This window comes from Uloborus diversus, chromosome 9, assembly GCF_026930045.1.
Source record: "Uloborus diversus isolate 005 chromosome 9, Udiv.v.3.1, whole genome shotgun sequence".
Lineage (NCBI taxonomy): Eukaryota > Metazoa > Arthropoda > Arachnida > Araneae > Uloboridae > Uloborus > Uloborus diversus.
Window position 1 is genome coordinate 92,210,469 of NC_072739.1, and position 18,864 is coordinate 92,229,332.

At 33.7% G+C, this 18,864-nt stretch overlaps 1 protein-coding gene across 1 annotated transcript in view; it reads right to left on the minus strand.

Annotated features, from left to right (window-relative positions):
• Positions 1–18,864, minus strand: part of LOC129230591 (nascent polypeptide-associated complex subunit alpha, muscle-specific form-like) — a 162,295-nt gene that overhangs the window by 19,628 nt on the left and 123,803 nt on the right. Inside the window, exons 3-4 of the mRNA XM_054864996.1 lie at positions 14,770–14,825; positions 7,219–7,341 (exon numbers count right to left, since the gene is read on the minus strand). Coding sequence (XP_054720971.1) covers positions 7,219–7,341; positions 14,770–14,825 — 179 coding nt within the window. The remainder of the gene's footprint in view (positions 1–7,218; positions 7,342–14,769; positions 14,826–18,864) is intronic.

An 18,864-nucleotide genomic window follows, 5' to 3' on the forward strand; every position in this document is an offset into this window, starting at 1 on the left:
TACACCATACGAAAATGTATATAATTGATGCTCGGATTGCGGATAAACGTAAAAACTAGACTGTAGGTGATATTTTGAATTTACAAATGATAAAATTTTAATTTTTGAAAGTAGAATTAAATTTGAATGAAAATTATGCACTCACCACACACATCACGCGTGCGCGCAGAAACACACCAAATTTATTTTGTATTTTTAAGTTTTCACTTCTTTTGGTAGTCCCATGTCTGCTTATTTTTTTTCAATAGAAAGAACTCAAGATGTATCGCACTGACATGATTACAAGTCCAGCTTTATCCATTCCCATAAGATTGAAGCAGTCATTAGTATAAAGAAGAAAATGTAGTAGTACTTGTTTTGAAATGAAATACGAGGTTAAAGCACGATCAAAATTGAAGAACTTTTAAAATACAGAATTGAAATACTTCAATTATATATATTCAATATATTTGTACACACACACACACACACACACACACACACACACACACACACACACATATATATATATATATATATATATATATATATATATATATATATATACATAAAAATTAAAATATAGAATTGATATATATATATATATATACAAATATATTGAATACATATATATAATTGAAGTATACTCGAATGTACTTCAATTATATATATATTCAATTCTTCAATTGAATGTAACTGAAGAATGGAAATATACAGGGTTTTAATGTGCCATTTATATACATAATAAATGGCACATTAAAGCCCTAACAGTGTTAAAAAAGTCGGCTATAATCCCGTTTTACTTGCGTTAGTTATTTTAGGAAACTTCCGTTATTGCACTTGGTACAATTTAAACATTTGCCGAATTTGGGATAATCGTTTAAGGAAACCTTGAATTATGTTTCTCCTCTCAACTTTGAGAAGTTGGTTTAGCTTGACCACGAAGAGATGGCGGATAACTGAAAACGGAAACAGAACACTTCATTTTGTAATAAGCAGGATCAGCGAGAACACGCTGAGTAATAAGAACTTCACTACTCGGCGTGTTCTCGCTGATTCTTCCAGTTCATCCATCTCTTTGTTGTCAAGCTTTACATACAGGTTATTCTGTAGGTAATTTTCGTCAAGGAAAAATTGTCGCCAAATGCCGAGATACTTTCGCAGACCATAAAATCGCGACAAAAATTTCCATACGAAATGTTTCTAAAATGAGTAGCCGAAGTTTTTGTGATTTTTCAAATCGGGTAAAAATGGCATCATTCTGCACCTAACCGATTTAACTACTTGGTTAACAGAATTGCAAAGAAAAATTGCGCACGCATATGTTTTGGAGTTGTAAGGAAACCTTTTTTACTAAGTGGGGGGGGGGGGAGAGAAGTTACACAAGTATCTCCAATTATTAGCATAAATAGAAATATTGTAAAAATGTTGAATTAGGATCATTAAATAAAGTGAATGATTATTCCAATAGACTTATTTATGAGAACTTATAGATGGATGATGGAATGAGTTAAAATAAATAAGAAGATAACCTTTGAAAAATTCTCATAAATTAAAATGGTGTTAACTTTTTGTATATAAGAGAATGAGATGCAAATGGATGTAAGTGTCAAAATCAAAAATTTGGCGATAACCAGTACAAATGGTAGGTAAACCTCTCCTCTGTCTTGAGGCGAGTGATAGTACTAGTAGCCCTGGTAGGTGTTGTTGTACAGTAGGATTTAAAAAACCTTTTCAATGAAGTTTGCCTAGGACCTTATCTTTAAACGCGTTTTTCTCAAAACTTGAAAATGTCCACTTGCATCCCTTTGCTTCTCACTGCCTCACATGTACGATAAAAAATTGACCTCATATGGACGTGAAAGAGCATAAGGATTCAGAAGCAAGTTAAATTTATCGCTTAGAATTTTTTATTAGATGGTTTTCAATCTAAAGGCTACGATTCATGTATTCTGGTCACGTTAATGCCGAGTCGAAGAAATATAGTAAGACGCAAAGAAGAGGACTTTTTCAAATTTTAAGTAAAACTCGTTAAAAGTTCAGATCCTTGGTAGATTTTATTTCTAAAATTTTTAGGCAGACTAGCAACACCTGCCAGAGCTACTAGTGGAACCTCGATTTTTCATTGTTCGTTTCATAAGTTTTCCCGCTTTCAACGTCATTTTCTGCTAGTCCGTGAAAATTGTTATCCCGATACTGTTAAAATATTCCGCATTTTACTTTACCCCTTTTCAAATAACCCGCTTAATACACTTTTCTTGAAAAAGATCAAAATCATATTTTCTCTACTGTCTACTAGATTCACAGAAGCCTTGTTTCTTAGCTGTTTGTAACAATTCTGGTATTTTCTCTGTTCCATTTTGCTGTCTTTATTGTCAAAGCATAAAACAATTTAATTTGCAAATGCAAACCAAGAATCAAATTTGAAAAAAGAAAAAAAAAATGCTCGCACAGAACAAGCTATAATTGAATTTGTACAAATCCAAAAAAAAAGTAAAGATTATGGATTTCTTCCACTAGTCCATGAGGTAAAATGTCAATTTTTAAACAATAGGTTTCGAATTTTTCCCCATACCCCTATTTTACGTTTTCCACATTAATGTGTTTTTTATACATAGTCCAACAGAATACGTATATTTGGGATCCACTATCACTATATCTTGCCCCAAAATAGAAAAAAAGTGCCACCATTTGTACTGTTTATATCCAAAATTTTAATTTTGGCAATGATATCCCTTTGCTTCTCACTGCATCAAGTGCAACCCTAAACAATCAAGTACGCATTGCATTTTGTAAGAACTTCATCTTTATAAATTCTTAATGCCATCAACTTAACCAAAAATGAATAATATATTAATGATTTGGTTTTACAACTAATACATTATGAGGAAATCCTGTCAGTAGTCAAAAGTTGAATGTTCCGAAAAGGTGAAAAGGCTAGGTTACATAACTTTACCTACAGTCCTATTAAGGCAATTCAAATACCATAATACGTAGACTTGTCAAGTTAAGTAGCAGCAACAAGCAAATGAGGTAGTTAATCATTTTCATGTGAACTAATATTTGGAACTGTTATTATAACATATTTCTATTCTAAAAATGTCCATACTGTTTTACAAGTGAAAGGGTTAATCTTAAACGCTGTTTTATTTTGAGACCAGCAAGTAAATAGGTCAAAGAAACAAAGTTGCAAATGTAAGTTATGCGACAGAACTGTACAATGTTTCTGTGGAAAGGTCACGACATGAATGCAACGAGACACGATCTGTTTTGACAGTAGTAAAAAAAAGTGTCTGCTCGGAAAGGAAAAAAAAACTGAATAGGTAAGTAAACTGTAAATGAAACATTCTTGGATGTTAGATTTGTTTTTCTCGATAAGCGAAGTTAAATACTTGACAAATGATAAAAACTGAAAAGGAATTCCTAGAACTACTGGAATGCACACCGGCCGGTTTCTAAGGCAGCTTGGAAACATTGTGGCAGCAAAAACGGATACTTTTATGTTAATGATGAAAGAAATAGTGATAAAATGTTTTTTTTTTTTTTTTTTTTTTTTTTTTTTTTTTTTTATGAAAGGTAGTTGTAAATTATTACGTATCATAGTTACCAGATTTTCGTTTCGTGAAACTTAAGTAGCTTTTTGTTTTACTGACCCTGCGTTTAATACCGTTTTTTTGAAACTGATTTATGTTGCGAAAGAGAAGTTGTTCCATTGAAAAAAGATGCGATACATTTTTGAAGATTTATCCTCGCTTCTAAAAGTTGATTAATTACATTGAAGATATTGCTGTGCAGTAGAGTCCCCAACTGGGTGCTGCGGCAGCCTGGGCTGCCATAGAAAGAGGTGAAGGGTACCGCGAAGGATCCATTGCAACAATAATATATAGATAATAGAACTAGACGAGGGTACCGTGAGAAAATTTTAATATTTCAAAGGGTGCTCCCAGTCGAAAAAGTTTGAGAACTTCTACTGTATAAATTAATTGACAAAAAAAAAAAGGCAATTGGCTTTACCATTATCTTTCTGATATTCCAAGCGATTTAAACAACAGCATTTAGTTAGGCCAATGTACAACATCTTTTTTCTTCTGATTTCCATTTTTAAATCGTTTGGAGATGCATCAGATTATTAGATGTTGTATTGCTATTTAAGATGATGATTTCGAAGCATTTTCATATTCTAGATGTTAAGATGTTCAGATTCTAGATCTAGATTAGCGATCCAACCAAAATATTTCTAGATGTTATAGCAACATCTCAGGGCTACTATTTCTATATCTTGCACCAAAATAGAGGAAAGGTTCTACTCTTATTTTTACAGTTTGTATCCAAATTTTTTATTTCGTTAGTAATGTCCCATTGCTTCTCATTGCTTCATATATTCCATCCTTCACATGAAGCGCACTTCGCTCATTTGGAAGAAAAGTGCCACAATATACGAAGAAATGAAATTTTACAAGAGAAGCGTTTGAAGTTTAACTCATCAGAAAATTTGCTGTAAAAAAAGTAAATTTGCTGTGCCCTCCAGTGGTAAATTTTCGAACAAAAAATCTGTCATTATTTTCCAAAGAAGATATTGTTATTTGAAGCCCTTTGAGCGAAAAAAAAAAGAGAACTAAAAATTTTGTATTGTGGCACTCTTTCAAACGAGCGACATGGCTTTTTGGAAAACTTCATCTCTACGAATTCTCAACGAAATCAACTTAACTAAGAATGAAAAGCCTATAGATTAGCGATCTAATCTATTAGATCGCTAATGTGCCTCTTCCTTTTAGGAGTGATTGTCAGAAGCAAAAAAATTCTTATTTGCTGTAACAAATGAAAAAGAAAACACAGCAAGTTACTTTATAGTGGGTGGAACGATATTTTTATAAACTTCTAACATCTAATAGGTAGGTGTAGTGTAATTTCAAAAGAATAGAAAAGAAAAAACCTCATAAACACGATGAATAATTACTGCCATTTTCTTAAGCTAAAAGGCAGATTATAAGTTACGGCATTTATTTGTTTTACTTCTTTCAGCTACTTTTAGTCAGAGACTGTGGGGCCTCCTATAATTTATTGGAATTTCGAATTAAATGCCTTGAGACAAATAAGGTACTAGCTAAAAATCTCTCGAATATTAGTTTGAAATTTTAATTTGAATTGTGTTGAACACGAAAAATATCTTGCCAGAAGGTTGAAAGACAAAATATTGTTAGCTAAAACGAATATTAATTTAAATAACTAGCTAAAACGAATATTACATTAGATTTACTGTGAATATGTCTCTTCAATTCTGCTTGGAATTACGAGTTTACTTCAAAACGTTTGTCTCATCAGATAATTTCCTACATTTTGTATCCTAGAAGATTCGACAGGGATTGAGAAATACCCGAGATGATTACCTTTTATCTTTTTTACTTACATTTCAAACCATCCCACATTTTTGACTGTAGCCCGTAGGGAATTCTGCAATGCTTCTAGTAAAACACACAAAACAAATCGATAACGCCGATACGATAACATTCCTTGAGCACTATCAAATACATTGTTTTTGCATGGCCTGATTAAGGGAAAAAAGCTATCGGTTGATGAAAGAATGTTTTGAGTGCTTATCATTATTTTTTGTGCCCCCCTCCGCTGAATTGCTTTGTTTCAAAAAAAAAAAAAAAAAAACTAATTGATACTACGCTGCTAAGATAATGTTTCTATCATTGTTGTAGAGGAAATAGTAGAAAAAAGGTAAATGGAATACATTCATATTGCACGTTTAAATTGAGGCTGAACTTTCTCCGAAATACACATTGGAGAAAAACTATTTTCTCTTTAATTTCACCTTACAACTGTAAACCCGAATTTTTCGACTAATGCCCGCTTTGTTTCCTCCGAAATATGCTGTAAATCCAAACTGCATATACTATGCCGAACTTTTTTTTCCGTATCTGGGTTTCAAAAATAAATCGACGAAACATTTTGCCAATACATAGTTATAAAATAATATAAAAAAAAACGAATAATATAAAAAATTATTATTATTATTATTTTTAATAAAATTATTTTCTATTAAGTGACGATATTTTTCACAATATATTGCATAAGATGCTGCAGGTATTCTCAATTCAAATAAACTATAGGAGGCCCTGCAGTTTTTCTAATGGTGACTGAAAGAGGTTAAAACCGCAGAGTAACAAAGCCCTACTCACGTAGGATATGTTCCGTCAAATGAGACAAATGTCTTGTCCGAGCGAAATTGAAATGTTTTACCTCTTTAGCTAATTTCTTAAATCTCTGCAAGGTGGCGTATTCAAGATCTAGAACTGCGAATATGATTGGTTCAATATTCTAATATTATCACCTGGAAACTACATTTAAATATTCCCCCGCACCTCGCATCAGGCGTAGAAAATGGTTTGCTTTTTTACAATGTCGATAGTAACATTGTTTTGTTGTACAGTAGAGAATGAGAAATCGTATATGGTTTTAACAGCAAATTGATGACGAATTATCTAGATTTTTGATGAAAAAACGCTCACAATATTAGCTATTTTTTTATGTAACTGTTTTAGTGAAATGAAGCAGCGTCTCCAAACTTTTTCACTTTTATTCTTCTTTTAGTTTAAACTATACTTCCCTTGCAATCAATTTCCGGTTAAATTTTAGCTATATAAAAGTTCCAGAGAACCCTAAAGTCCGAGCAATAATATTTCTTCAAGAAAACAAAGTGCAGAATCAAAACTTACTTCACATTAAAATTTATAAAAAATATTTTTCTACTTAAGTAGATAAAAATTTGAGAATTGGAATGAATGTATTTGGTGAGAATAATGTTGTTTCAGACCCTGATTCCTGGTGCATCAAGATGTGAAATACTCTTAAAAATCATGAAATGAATGATTGAAAGCATTAAATCTTCCTAAAACTGCTTACGACGTGAACTCGAGGTCTGACTGGTATTAAATTCAAGTATCTACTACCAAGTCCGATTTTGTTTCCAACCATACGAAAATCTAGCTCATTTAATTACACACACATCGGAGCTTCACTTCCTGATACTTAGGAGCTGCAACTTGGTTAATTGGGTTTCAGATTGCGGCCTGAGGCCAATAAAATGCAATTAACGAGGTCCTGAAAGAGAAAGCCACTTCGTATTCTTTATGTGGGATAAACAAAAACGCACATTTATTACAGATAGGGTCGTAAAACCGATGGGAATGTGTATTAAGGAAGAGCAAATACGGTGTGTACTTGTGCACTGACCTTGGATATGTATGTATCGTCCATAGTTGCCCGCTGCTTCTTTCCTGAAGGATGGAACACATGGAAAGGTAAACTGGAGAAAGGACGATTCTTCTTGTGCTGTCCTGTTGTCCCATTGGAAGTCTGAAAAGAAAGGAAATTGAATAAGCATTTTCTAGCATGATTCAGAGATTCAGTTATAGATTTTTTCAAAAGCCAGTCAGGAATAGTAGACAGGTTACATTACGTCCGTCACCCGAACTTGTTGCTACTAGAATAAAACTACTTTCAGGGCTTGTGGGGCAAAGTTCATCCAGGACATATGTCTGTCATGTCCCTTTCTTCTTCAGAGCACTAAAAAGAGTTTTTGTTCTCTGAATAACTCTAAGAAATGTGAAGTAAAACTTCAGCCAGAAGCATTCTGGATAGGGACACGATCTACAAGCCTTAAAAAGTAGTCATCATTGACGCATCTTGTGGAAACTTCGGTTTAAATATTCGTGTGATTACTCTTGATTCTGGAAAATCGATTCACGATCCTGATTTGGAAAGATTTTTTAACACCTGCTTCTGCCTAGATTAATCGGAACCTCGAAAAGAGAAATTACATACTTTGAGTTGTTCTGCATGTTTGTAATCTTTTTCACAATGAGTGGCCATAAAATGCACGATTTAAAACACCGCAAGTGGTTTAGATTGCTAGTAAGTGCTTACAAAAGTAAACCTTTTGGGTCAGTTCTACTGCAATTGCAATTTTGGGATAACTGACTATTTGGCAGACACATTAGTTAGCATAATTATGCTTTGAACAAATAATATACAATTAAACTTATGACACCATCCAAGAGGGCAGTGAAGGCAGTTGGGAATTAACAACACATCCTTGAATCCTTGATAACTTGACATTAGTCAAATTGCTAAGCACCACTCCCTAGGAGAAATTCTGGTTACAATTACACTCATTTAGCGACTAGTTTATTATATTTGAGACTGAAACCAATATCTGAAGAAATCGAACTTGCAATTAAAATAAGTTAAAGAAATTGTAAGATTTAACATAGCAGTGCAAATTCGGAGGAAAAATGACCGACTCCGACTCCTGGAATTTCAGAGTCTTTGACTTCAACTCCGACTTTTTTTACCACAAAATCAGTCCGACTCCGACTCCGCAAGCACTGGCAGAGTTGTCGACTTTCAGAGAAAATAACCGACTCCGACTCTTGAAACTTCAAACCTTCAACTCCCAACTCTGATTCCGACTCCTTTACTCCAAAATCAATCCGACTCCGACTCCGCAGGCCTAATGGTTGAAACGTTTCAAACTAAATTGATAGAATTTCATCAAAGCAAAAAAAAAAAAAAAAATATCGTATTACAATTAAATATGCGAATGTCTGTATGGATGTTTGTTACTATTTCACGCAAAAACTACTGAATGGATTTTAATGAAATTTTACAATAATGTAGCTTATGTATCAGAATAACATATAGGGTAGTTTTTGTCCCGTTATGGGAGAAAACTCCATAGGGGGCAATAAAACACTATTTTCATTTAAATTCTCTAATATGGGGGGGGGGAGTACTTGCACATATTAACATTATAGTCCATCGAAAGCTCTGATTTTTCTGCTGAAGATGGCACCTGTTCGAAATTTCTAAGTAGAGTAAAAAACGAACAATAAGCTTTTTAGTTCATTGTTCGAAAGCTTTCCTAAACTCAATACAGTATGTAGTGTATCATCTCAACTCCTAAACAATAGCTACAACTGTTGTACTGGGGATTACGGGCGTCAACATTTTTTAAAGCAGTTTGTTCTTTAATAGCTATATAGAGAAGGTTTTGGACTATTAAAAAAAAACTGATAAATCATATTAAACAAGTGAAGTTTTATTTCATATTTTGGAAATTCCTCAAATTTGTATGTGCGTCAATGTCGTTTTTTCGTTTTTAAAAGTACACTATTTTGTTCTTCATACTTATTGCCATTTTACTTTAATAGGTAAGAAAGAAGCTCAATTTTTAATCTCGTCAAAGCGGTGTGTTTTGAGTTCTTTCAGTTAAAGCAGAAAACGAATGAAAGTAGCGTTTGCTTTTCATAATTATTACTAACCCAGGCAACGCCGGGTATTTTTGATAGTGTATATAAAAATTGAAGAAAAATAAAACAAAATTCATGCAATAAAACATTTTTCTGTTCATTTAAATTGAACAGATAAGGTTTTAAATAACGTGCGTTTGTTACTGGAACATAATCCGCACATTGACGTGACAAGAATGCTAACAAAAATCTAAATATAACTTTCATCTCCGGTAGTAAATTCCTGACAGTACTAATGTTCTTTTTTATTGGCAGAACAAATAAAATTTGTCATCGAAGGTCGCACCAGGAGACAATAGATCTTCTATCGAATGATGAAAAGGAATTGCATTATTGCGCAGTTTAGGCAACGGCAACGCGGATTCCTGCATTAAAAGGTCGCTCTCGAAACAATAAGATTGAAAATTATTAGATACGTGTTGGACTGGGTTCCTGTTTGCACCAAATGGCCTTGAAATCGACGCCTTTCACTCTTTATGAATGATTATTGTTTCAATTATGGAGTTATGTGGGAAAGTTTTTTTCTTCGTCATCAAAGAATAAAAAACTGAAGGTATGTTTTATATTACATCTGTCCTTTATAACAATTAGAGAATCTACCGATTTTTTTCGCAGGAAATATGGTTAGTCACGTTCTGTTCGGAGCTGTTGCAAAATTTAATTTTGGCGTCTGTTTACTAGGAATGTTTTTTTTTCCCCATCAGGTGTTCTATCTAGTGAGATCAGGAGGGGAAATTGGAAAACTCTTTGAGAAATTAATTGCATACATGTGGGTGTGTTTTGGTTTTGTTCGATATAATTCTGAAATATCTTGATACCAGTGGCGCCCCGATGGGAGGTAACGGGAGGTCACCTAGACCTCCCATAAGTTTCCTTGTTTGGCAAATTTTGTGTGATGATTATCATTATTTAGCAAAATTTGGAGTTCTATTCGGCTAAATTTCCATCATTTGGAAAAATTTGGCGTTCCATTTGGCAAAATTCCCAATACGTATTCGTCGAAATTCGGAGTTCCATTCGGTGGATTAAGAACTTCCGCACTCCCAAAAAATTCATGAGCTTATTCTGAAATTAATTGAGCTAGCTGATCTTTCGATTCTGAAATTACTTCAGATGTTCATTTCAGTCTGAAACCGCTTCAGATGTTCTTTCGATTCTGGAACTACTCAAAACACTCATTCAAATTTGAAATCACAGGAGACGTTCATTTGATCTTGAAATATCTCTAGACGGCTAGACACTCATTCCATTCTGTACCCCCCGAGGCGTTCCTTCGAATTTTTAATCACTCAATTATGAAATCACACTAAACATTCACTGATAGCTGATCATTCGATTACCAGAATAAGTTCTTTCAAGGAAACTCCCGATTATGTCCGTCACAAATATCTACCAACTTTCGTGTTTTGCCTTTGTAATTAAAGTATCCCGTATCAATACTTGGTAAATATCGCAACCTTATCTGCATTTAAAATACCTGCACAGGTACGACACAATTACACACGTTGGAAAAAAACTGTGAAATCATTCAAATATTAAAAGCGAATGCACGTGCACGAAGTATCCACGGGGTGGCCCTGCAGCGGAAATCACCTTTAGCACGTTTCCGGCGGGATGAGGAAGTCGGCAGACACGCTCGATTTAGAGTAAATATCTACTATGAGCAATACTTGGGTGGTGCCGCACATAAAAGCTTACTGAGCCCCTAACATAGTGTGTTGGCAACTTTTTAACAGCCCAAAACTCTCTTTCGTTTGGATTATATTCATCGATCATGTTAACGATTCGAACTGTAAGGAATATTTTAACTGTGTGAGTTTCATTTTCGTTTCTAATTTGAAAAGAAACATTAGTAGTATATATGAAATGCAGTTTAAAATCTTTTTTTTTTTAAATATGTATCCGTCTTTTAAATATCAACATAATATAAAAGTATCTATAATATACAGGGTGTCTGAAAAATCCTTGACACATTTTAAAAATTCATAGAAAAGAACAAATTGTCGTATCACTATGCGGTTCGCGCCATATTACTCCACAAGTTAAAGAATTTTTTATGACATCGTAAAAAAATGAAAAAGGAAAAAAAGAAAAAAAGTGTAACAACAAACAACTTACTGTGGCGGCTGTACCTTGCACAGTAAGAGTTAAAAAACGTCTTTAGTCGTTTTATTGAAGAGAAAGCAATACCTTTCATTACCAGAGTTCAATGTGTGCGCTGTACGTTGTTCGAACCACATCGAAACGGTACTCAAGTTCATCTTATGTCTACGAATGGTACACATACTGAACTCTGGTAATGCAAGACATTGCTTTCTGGTTCAATAAAGTGATTAAACACCTCATATAGCTTTTGTTTTTCTTATTATGCCAGTACAGCCATCCCCGTAAGTTGTTTGTAATTACTTATTTCTTTTTTTTTTACTTTTTTACGATGTCATAAACTATTCTTGAACCTGTGAAGTATTCTGGAGCAAACCGCATATTCATGTGACAGTTTGCTGCTTTTCTATGAATTTTTCAATGTGTCAAGGACTTTTCGGACATCCTGTCCATCTAGTACAGTGGTAAAATCGTAATTTTCTCCTGTTTCTTTTTTTGTGTGGGATGGGGTCGTTGCTTTATAACAGTACTTTTATGTTGTAGGATTTCCACATACGTATAATTGCTTGAAAAGGGTAAAACCTGTAATGCAGCCCCATTAGAAAAGATAAACTTAAATGTACATTGTACATCTATTTAAACACATTACAGACAGGCAGACATACAAACGTGTTAGTATTGTGATATAGCTCAAAATCAAACGATTCTGGAGTGTTAACTTCGTCGGCCGCACTTCTGATCTGGTAAAAATACTGATTTTTGAAATTGATCAAGCACCGACACAGACTAAATGAAAAGTTTCATTTAGTCATCTGAAACATCGTAAAAAAAATGATGACCCTCACTGAAATCTTATGCAAAAATCTCTCCCCTTGGCTGTCCTTTTCCTGGCTATGTCACTGGCAATTTGCTTCGATAAATGCAGATAACTCTAATAAGGAATTGCTTTTAGCTTTTAATACTGTCATTCTTACTGCAGCTGTGCATATCCCCTCAGGGGTGCTGACGCACACTTCACCAAATGCTACGAAGAACTCCCCATACCGAACTCAACACTGATCAAAAAGTAGCGCCCCTGGAAATTGAACCTCTTCCCCTCCTTTTCACTTATGCACCTAGCTTATTGAACATAAAAACCTCGATAAATAGCAAAAGTAAAAATAGTGTTCAAGTTGCACAACTTTCTTTAGATAACACTAATGAGTAACTACTTTTAGCTTTTAATACCAAGTCATTTTTGGATACATGACTTCGATACACAACAAACGTAGAAATAGTAATAACAATTTTCCCCCGAATTTAACTTTTCGCCCTTTTTTTTCAGCCAGATCGAACTCGTTCAAGGGTGCGATGAAAAATGGTTTAAAAGCAGGCAATTTTTTTCCCCTCAAAAGCTACACGCATTACAAAAGTTTTGTCATTGACCTTTGGTTTTGGGAATTGAAAAATTTCAAATAATTGATGACTGGTTTGACTGAACAGTAGTGATACATTGACCCGAAAAGAAACAGAATTGACCTGAATGACTTACAGGTAATCTTCCTTTACTAGGTCTTCTTTTCAGCTTACATGATTTTTATTTCACCACTGCTAAGACCTAAATTAGCTTAGGTTTTTATTTGAAAGCAATTCTTTTTTTAGTAGAATGGCAGTATGCCCACAAAATGGCAAGTTGTGATGGCACTTTAATACTTTGTTATCGCAAAGGGAAACAATTTTAAAATTTCTCTTGAGTTGGATTTTTAAGTTTTTTCAAAGTGAATTAGGCATGCTCATTTCAAAACTGCAGTCAGATTCCTTCTCCCACGTCAGATTTTTTCCCCTACACCTTGTGCTAAGGCCCCTATAGATACAAGTCGGCGCATCAGCATAAGATCAGCCATTTTGGATCGGAGCGTGCGGTTGAGTGGTTGTCCTTTCTGGCAAGTTATCGCGTTTGGTGATTTTTCACTGCGAGCAATTATTAGCGGCACACGTGAATTGTTTATTAAATAAAATATTATTTTTGACCACTTTGGCAAAGACCGTAACTTTGCTCTGGAAACCCTAGCTGAGCAACAATGAAAAATCCGATCCAAAATAGCTAAACTTAAGCTGATGCGTCGGCCTATTTATAAGTGGATCTACCTCGTGCGAATGTGGCCATTTTCCACGGTAGAGCGCGTATTACAGGAAGCCCTACTGCTCTCATAGAGCTGACATTAACAATTTTGATTGAAATAAAGTTTTTCTTTTCCAAAATATTATTATTATTTGTGACGAATTTAAATCCATTCTATTGTCAAGGCAAGATGTTTAGGGATGAATAAGGAATGCATAATAACTCCGTTTTCATGAGTATCGCAAAAGGGTAATTTTTTATGCTATGTATGCAAAACGTATTGATTGTTGCTTACCCAAAAATCTTTTTTTTTTTTGTCATATTTTTCAAACATGTCCTATATTTTGCAAAAATTAGTCGCTTTGATGCCTTTGTAGCTTAAAAACTTGGCGCCCAATGAACTAAAACTGAGATAATTTTTATAGACTCAGTAACCAAATGTTAGTGAAAAACAAATTACATATGAGATCTAAGTCAGCTACTAATTCCCTGTTTCCCAGTGAAATACTCGTACTTTACTTATTCGAAAACGGAAGAAAATACAATATCTTGTAAAACATCGTGCGCAATCATAACAGAGGAATTAATAAGTAATAACAGTATTAGTTATTTAAAAGGAATAACTAATTTTTGTTACTACTGGTATTATTAAAACTTTTACTTTTGTTATAAGTTTTATTTTTGCCTTTTGATCGTAAACGATGATATCATGTTCCACTTCGAACATTGTTCTGAATACAAATATTAATTCAATACCTATAGCAATATATCTGCTTGGTACCACCTTTTTTGAATTTTAAATTATTTTGTTCATACTATGGATTTATTTATGTTATTGCGATTGTGGCACTGTGGCCAAATGTCGGGAAATAAAAATTTTCATTTGGAAACATTTGCAGAATCGAAAGCCATTAGCGCCTAGACTCTGGCGTCAATTTTGGTGATAATCAAAAGTTGCCAAATTTCTCAGTTATCGAAATTTGCCCAATACTACGCAGCATCTAGACTTAACAAAATTCATTCTACATGAAAACGACTAACCCTAATGATTGTAAGACATGCGCAGAAACAAAATTCCCACTTTGTGACAAAATGCACCTTATATTCGAGTTCTAGTTTCAACATGGCTTGAATTACTGTCACAGGCACGTGCAGATTGCAACAAAAAGTGTAGTAGTGAAATCGCTTTTACAGAAGACCTTTATAAATCAAAGTTACTAAAAATGAAAGAAATACTTCTGAATGACATCACAAGAGACATTATTATACCTTGGCATTCTGCGCAGGCGTGATGTCGCCATTATCCACATGGAATCCCGTTTCACCTGCAAAAGAAAAAGCAAAGGCTATTAAAAAATACATAAGCTACAACTGTGCTTTTGTTAAACATAAAACAGGGAGCAAAAAATGAATTAAGTTCGTCACTTCTGCTGTAAAAACAGACTCGTGAATGTTATGAGAACTTGATTGTTCTTTTAAGAAAGCATATCCTTTTATTCTAAAAGTTAAACAGACATTGGATTATGATGGTTGTCTAGGATTGGACTGTTCAATGAAATGTTTATGAATGAAGAAATGGCAGCGGTTTCCATTGTGCAAGATGTGTAAATTTCAGTCAATGTCTCTCTTAAAGAAATTAATACCTGCTTTATTTTCTTAAGTACGTGGAAGGTTACGTACGTACAGGGCCGGCTCTAGTAGTTCTGCCGCCCTAGGTGGTAGGGGCAAGTGCCGCCCCCACATCAACTAATAATAATAATATAAAATAACAATATATTAATAAAATAAAAATAATAGTAAAGTACTTTAAATTAGTTAAATTCCAAGGGTTTTGCATATATAAGCACTGGTGCATACTTTAAATTAGCTTTTTTAACATTAAAGTAGGGCATCTTATGGCACTGAAACATATACTAAAATTTCAAAAAGATTTTTTAATCATGCATTCACGGCCTCTAAAATTAAATTGAATTTCTAGTTAAATTCCGAAATATGTTTTACTATCCAAGCACTGGTACACACTCTACATTATCATTATTATTTTTTTTAAGCATTGACGCAGTGAATCTTATGGCGCTAAAACAGATATTCATACTTGAAAAAAAAAAAAAAAAGATACAGCTTCGAAATTTGCCGCCCCTAAAATCTGCCGCTCTAGGCGACCGCCTAGGTCGCCTACCCCAGGAGCCGGGCCTGGTGGGAGTACATAAAGGCAACGCAAAAGTTTTCTACTCATTTTGAATTTAAAAATTGATTTTGGCAGCAAATAACACAAACGTAATGTGTATGTAACAAGACGTAAATAAATATACATTTTATTTATTCGTGTCCTGTAAAATTCTTTTTAATTACGGAATTGTGCATTACAGAATTGTACAGAAAGCAGCTCAGAAGTTTTCTTCTTGCTTTAAATGAAGTGAAAAATCATTAAAAAAAGATTATTGCAGCCCTGTCCCAGAAGAATATTTATAAAACCAAAGTAAACAAATTTTTACACTTCATTTAAAAGTTTAAAGTTTATTCTGGCAACACTTCTTGTTTTTTAAAAAATATTTTAAATGTGATAGACGTCACTGTAGGTGAACGTTAAAATTTCAAGTTACAAGTTTCTTCATGTGAGTGTGATTTTTGGAAAAAAATAACAATTTTATAGATAACACTAGGTAACTCATGTAGCCATATCATGCATTCAAAGCATGTCATGTCGCATTCAAACCGTGATAGCAGTAAAAGACGGAGTTACAAAACATTAATTATTTTTTTAACCTATTTATAGTATCGATTAGCAGGTACTTGACGTTTAATATGTTTAATTTATGTTTTAAACTCTAAAATGTGTTTAAAAAAAAAAAAGCTATGTAACAACAATAACAAACGATAAAAATACAGAAAAGTTTGTTTGAGTATAATAATTTCGCCACCCTCTGTAATGACTCTTCTCCAAAATCTTCATATCAACTCCTCTGTCCTCCTTGTCGGTTACTACTCAAACCACATGTGATACTGCAACTTGACAACTTGTAAACGACTATTTAACTGGCTTATAAAGAAGCAATGTGGAGTCCACATCAGGTATTTTTCTCAAGTGATACATTGATTGCTTTTTAATTTTTTTTTTTTTTTAAATCATTCCGTGCTAGTTTACTAGTTCCATTGCTAGCTTCAGAGAACAAAGAACACATCACAAAGAAACAAAACACAACAAATTAATTCGTATTCCTTTCGAATTTTCAAATTCAAAATAGAGCACATCTCATATACATTTCAAGGTTTTTATTTTTCTTAAAAGAATCTGATGTGCAAGTATTATAGAGATAATTTACTCTTTATACGATGAACGGTGTTCCGTTGTAACACTTTAAATCATGTTGCAATTTGCAAACGTAAAGAGTCTATTTATCTTCAGTTTTGCCGTTGAAACTAATTCAACCTTCAGGTTTGGTGGCAAAATTGAGTTGTATTTATACAAACACATAAGCTCACCACTATCATAGAGTTAATTCATTTCGCGCATAACAGATTTTTGCCAAGCGTGCCGGAAATGGGCTATGATGAACAGAATATCAAATGATGCAATCTTCCTTTTGATTGATAATCATGTCGTGTCAAATTTTCGAATGTGCGCCGTGCTTGGATTTTTTTTTCTATTCCCCATTCTTTCTTTCCATTCAGTTTGTTCATTGTCACTTGTTATTATGATTAGCGCGAATGTCATTATTGTACCTGGCAACAAAAGCTGGTAGTTGATGAATAACTGAGTGCTGGAATTTTTACGTTCTGCAACGGTATGGTCTGGTCAAAACAGAACATAAACACATCATTTTGAAAAACAGTGGCATTCGCATCATAATTTTCTTAAAACGCGGTTTGTGAGCAAGCAAATGACATTAGTGCAGTTTTAGAAAATTTTTAATCGGATTTTAGTTTTCAAAAGCGCATATAATGAACTGAAACGTCAATAGGGAAAAAAGCTTTTGCAAGTAGTAATTTGATTGGTAAAAGATTTTGCAAGCAGTAGTTTGATTGGTAAAACGTTTCGCTAGTGGTAACTTGATTGGAGTTTCAAGCAGCAGTTTAATTATAATTTTTTTTCAAGCAGAAATTTTATTGGTTAAAGGTTTTACAAGCAGTAGTTCGATTGGTAAAATGTTTCACAAGTGGTAATTTGATCGACTTTTGAAGCAGTTATTCGGTTAATAAATTTATTTTCAAGCAATAATTCGATCGGTTAAAGGTTTTGCAAGTATGGCTGTTTGTCGGATAAGTGCCGTCTGATATAGATGTTAACTTTTGTGTTAAAACACAAGATAATTACCTTCAGGAGTATTTGGTAGAAAATTCATTGAATGCATTACTCGTGCATAATGTTATAATTTGAGTTATTCCATTTCAGCTGACCAACTGACCTGATATTTCTAATTGCCCCCGCTCGATCATCTCCGAATTGGATGAAATTTTATTGAGGTGTAGAGAAACCTTTTAAACTAGCCTATGCAAGTTTTCAGCTTCCGACATCCAAATCCTGAGGGTCTAGGAAAAGGGTCTTCAAAATCAGTGCTCCAAAATGGCTTTGTGAGTCGAATTGGCATCTTGTGGTTTGAAGAAAATTTTATCCCACTGGAAGCATGAAATTTTGGGAGCTAAAAGTACATTTGACTGTTGATACGTTCCAGTATTTTTATGAGTTTAAGCTCATTAGATTTTTTGTAATACGCATATAAACTCGTGAAAAAACAAGTCTTTATACTGAAATCATTTTTGAGAACGTTAAATCGAAAAATCTGATTAGATTCTATGAGTTTCTATGAGTCTAAAACTATACCACGTGGAATATAATTCCAGTTCTTTCTCAAAGTTGTTGACTCTGGTCTTTTAAGAGTAATGGACCTAAAACTTTGATTCTTTTTGTTTCAAATTATCAACTTTGAGACCATTTAATTTAAAAAGTTGATAAGTTGCCATGGATTTCTAACCTGGACCTTAAACTTGACTACATGGACAAAACTACCACTGTATCACAAAATTTGACTGACAGTTAATTGACTCGTCACGCACAGAGTTATTGACCCTGAAACTTGACTTTTTTTTCTTTGAAAATCATCAACTTTGAGACCGTTTAACTCCTAAAGCAAAGAGTAACCCATGTTATTTTCTGTTTTTTTGAGTGCTGTACTATGGTGAGTAATTCATCCTACACTTATTTCCAAGGGTCACTCACGGCTTTAGCAAATATCCGGACACAAACAAGGCAAAAAAAAAAAAAAAAAAATACTGCAATGGCTTTTGCCCTCAAAGCCAGGAGTGAGTCACCAAATTATTTATGCTATCATGTACCTAGCATCAAGAGTATCCACGTTTTGAAAA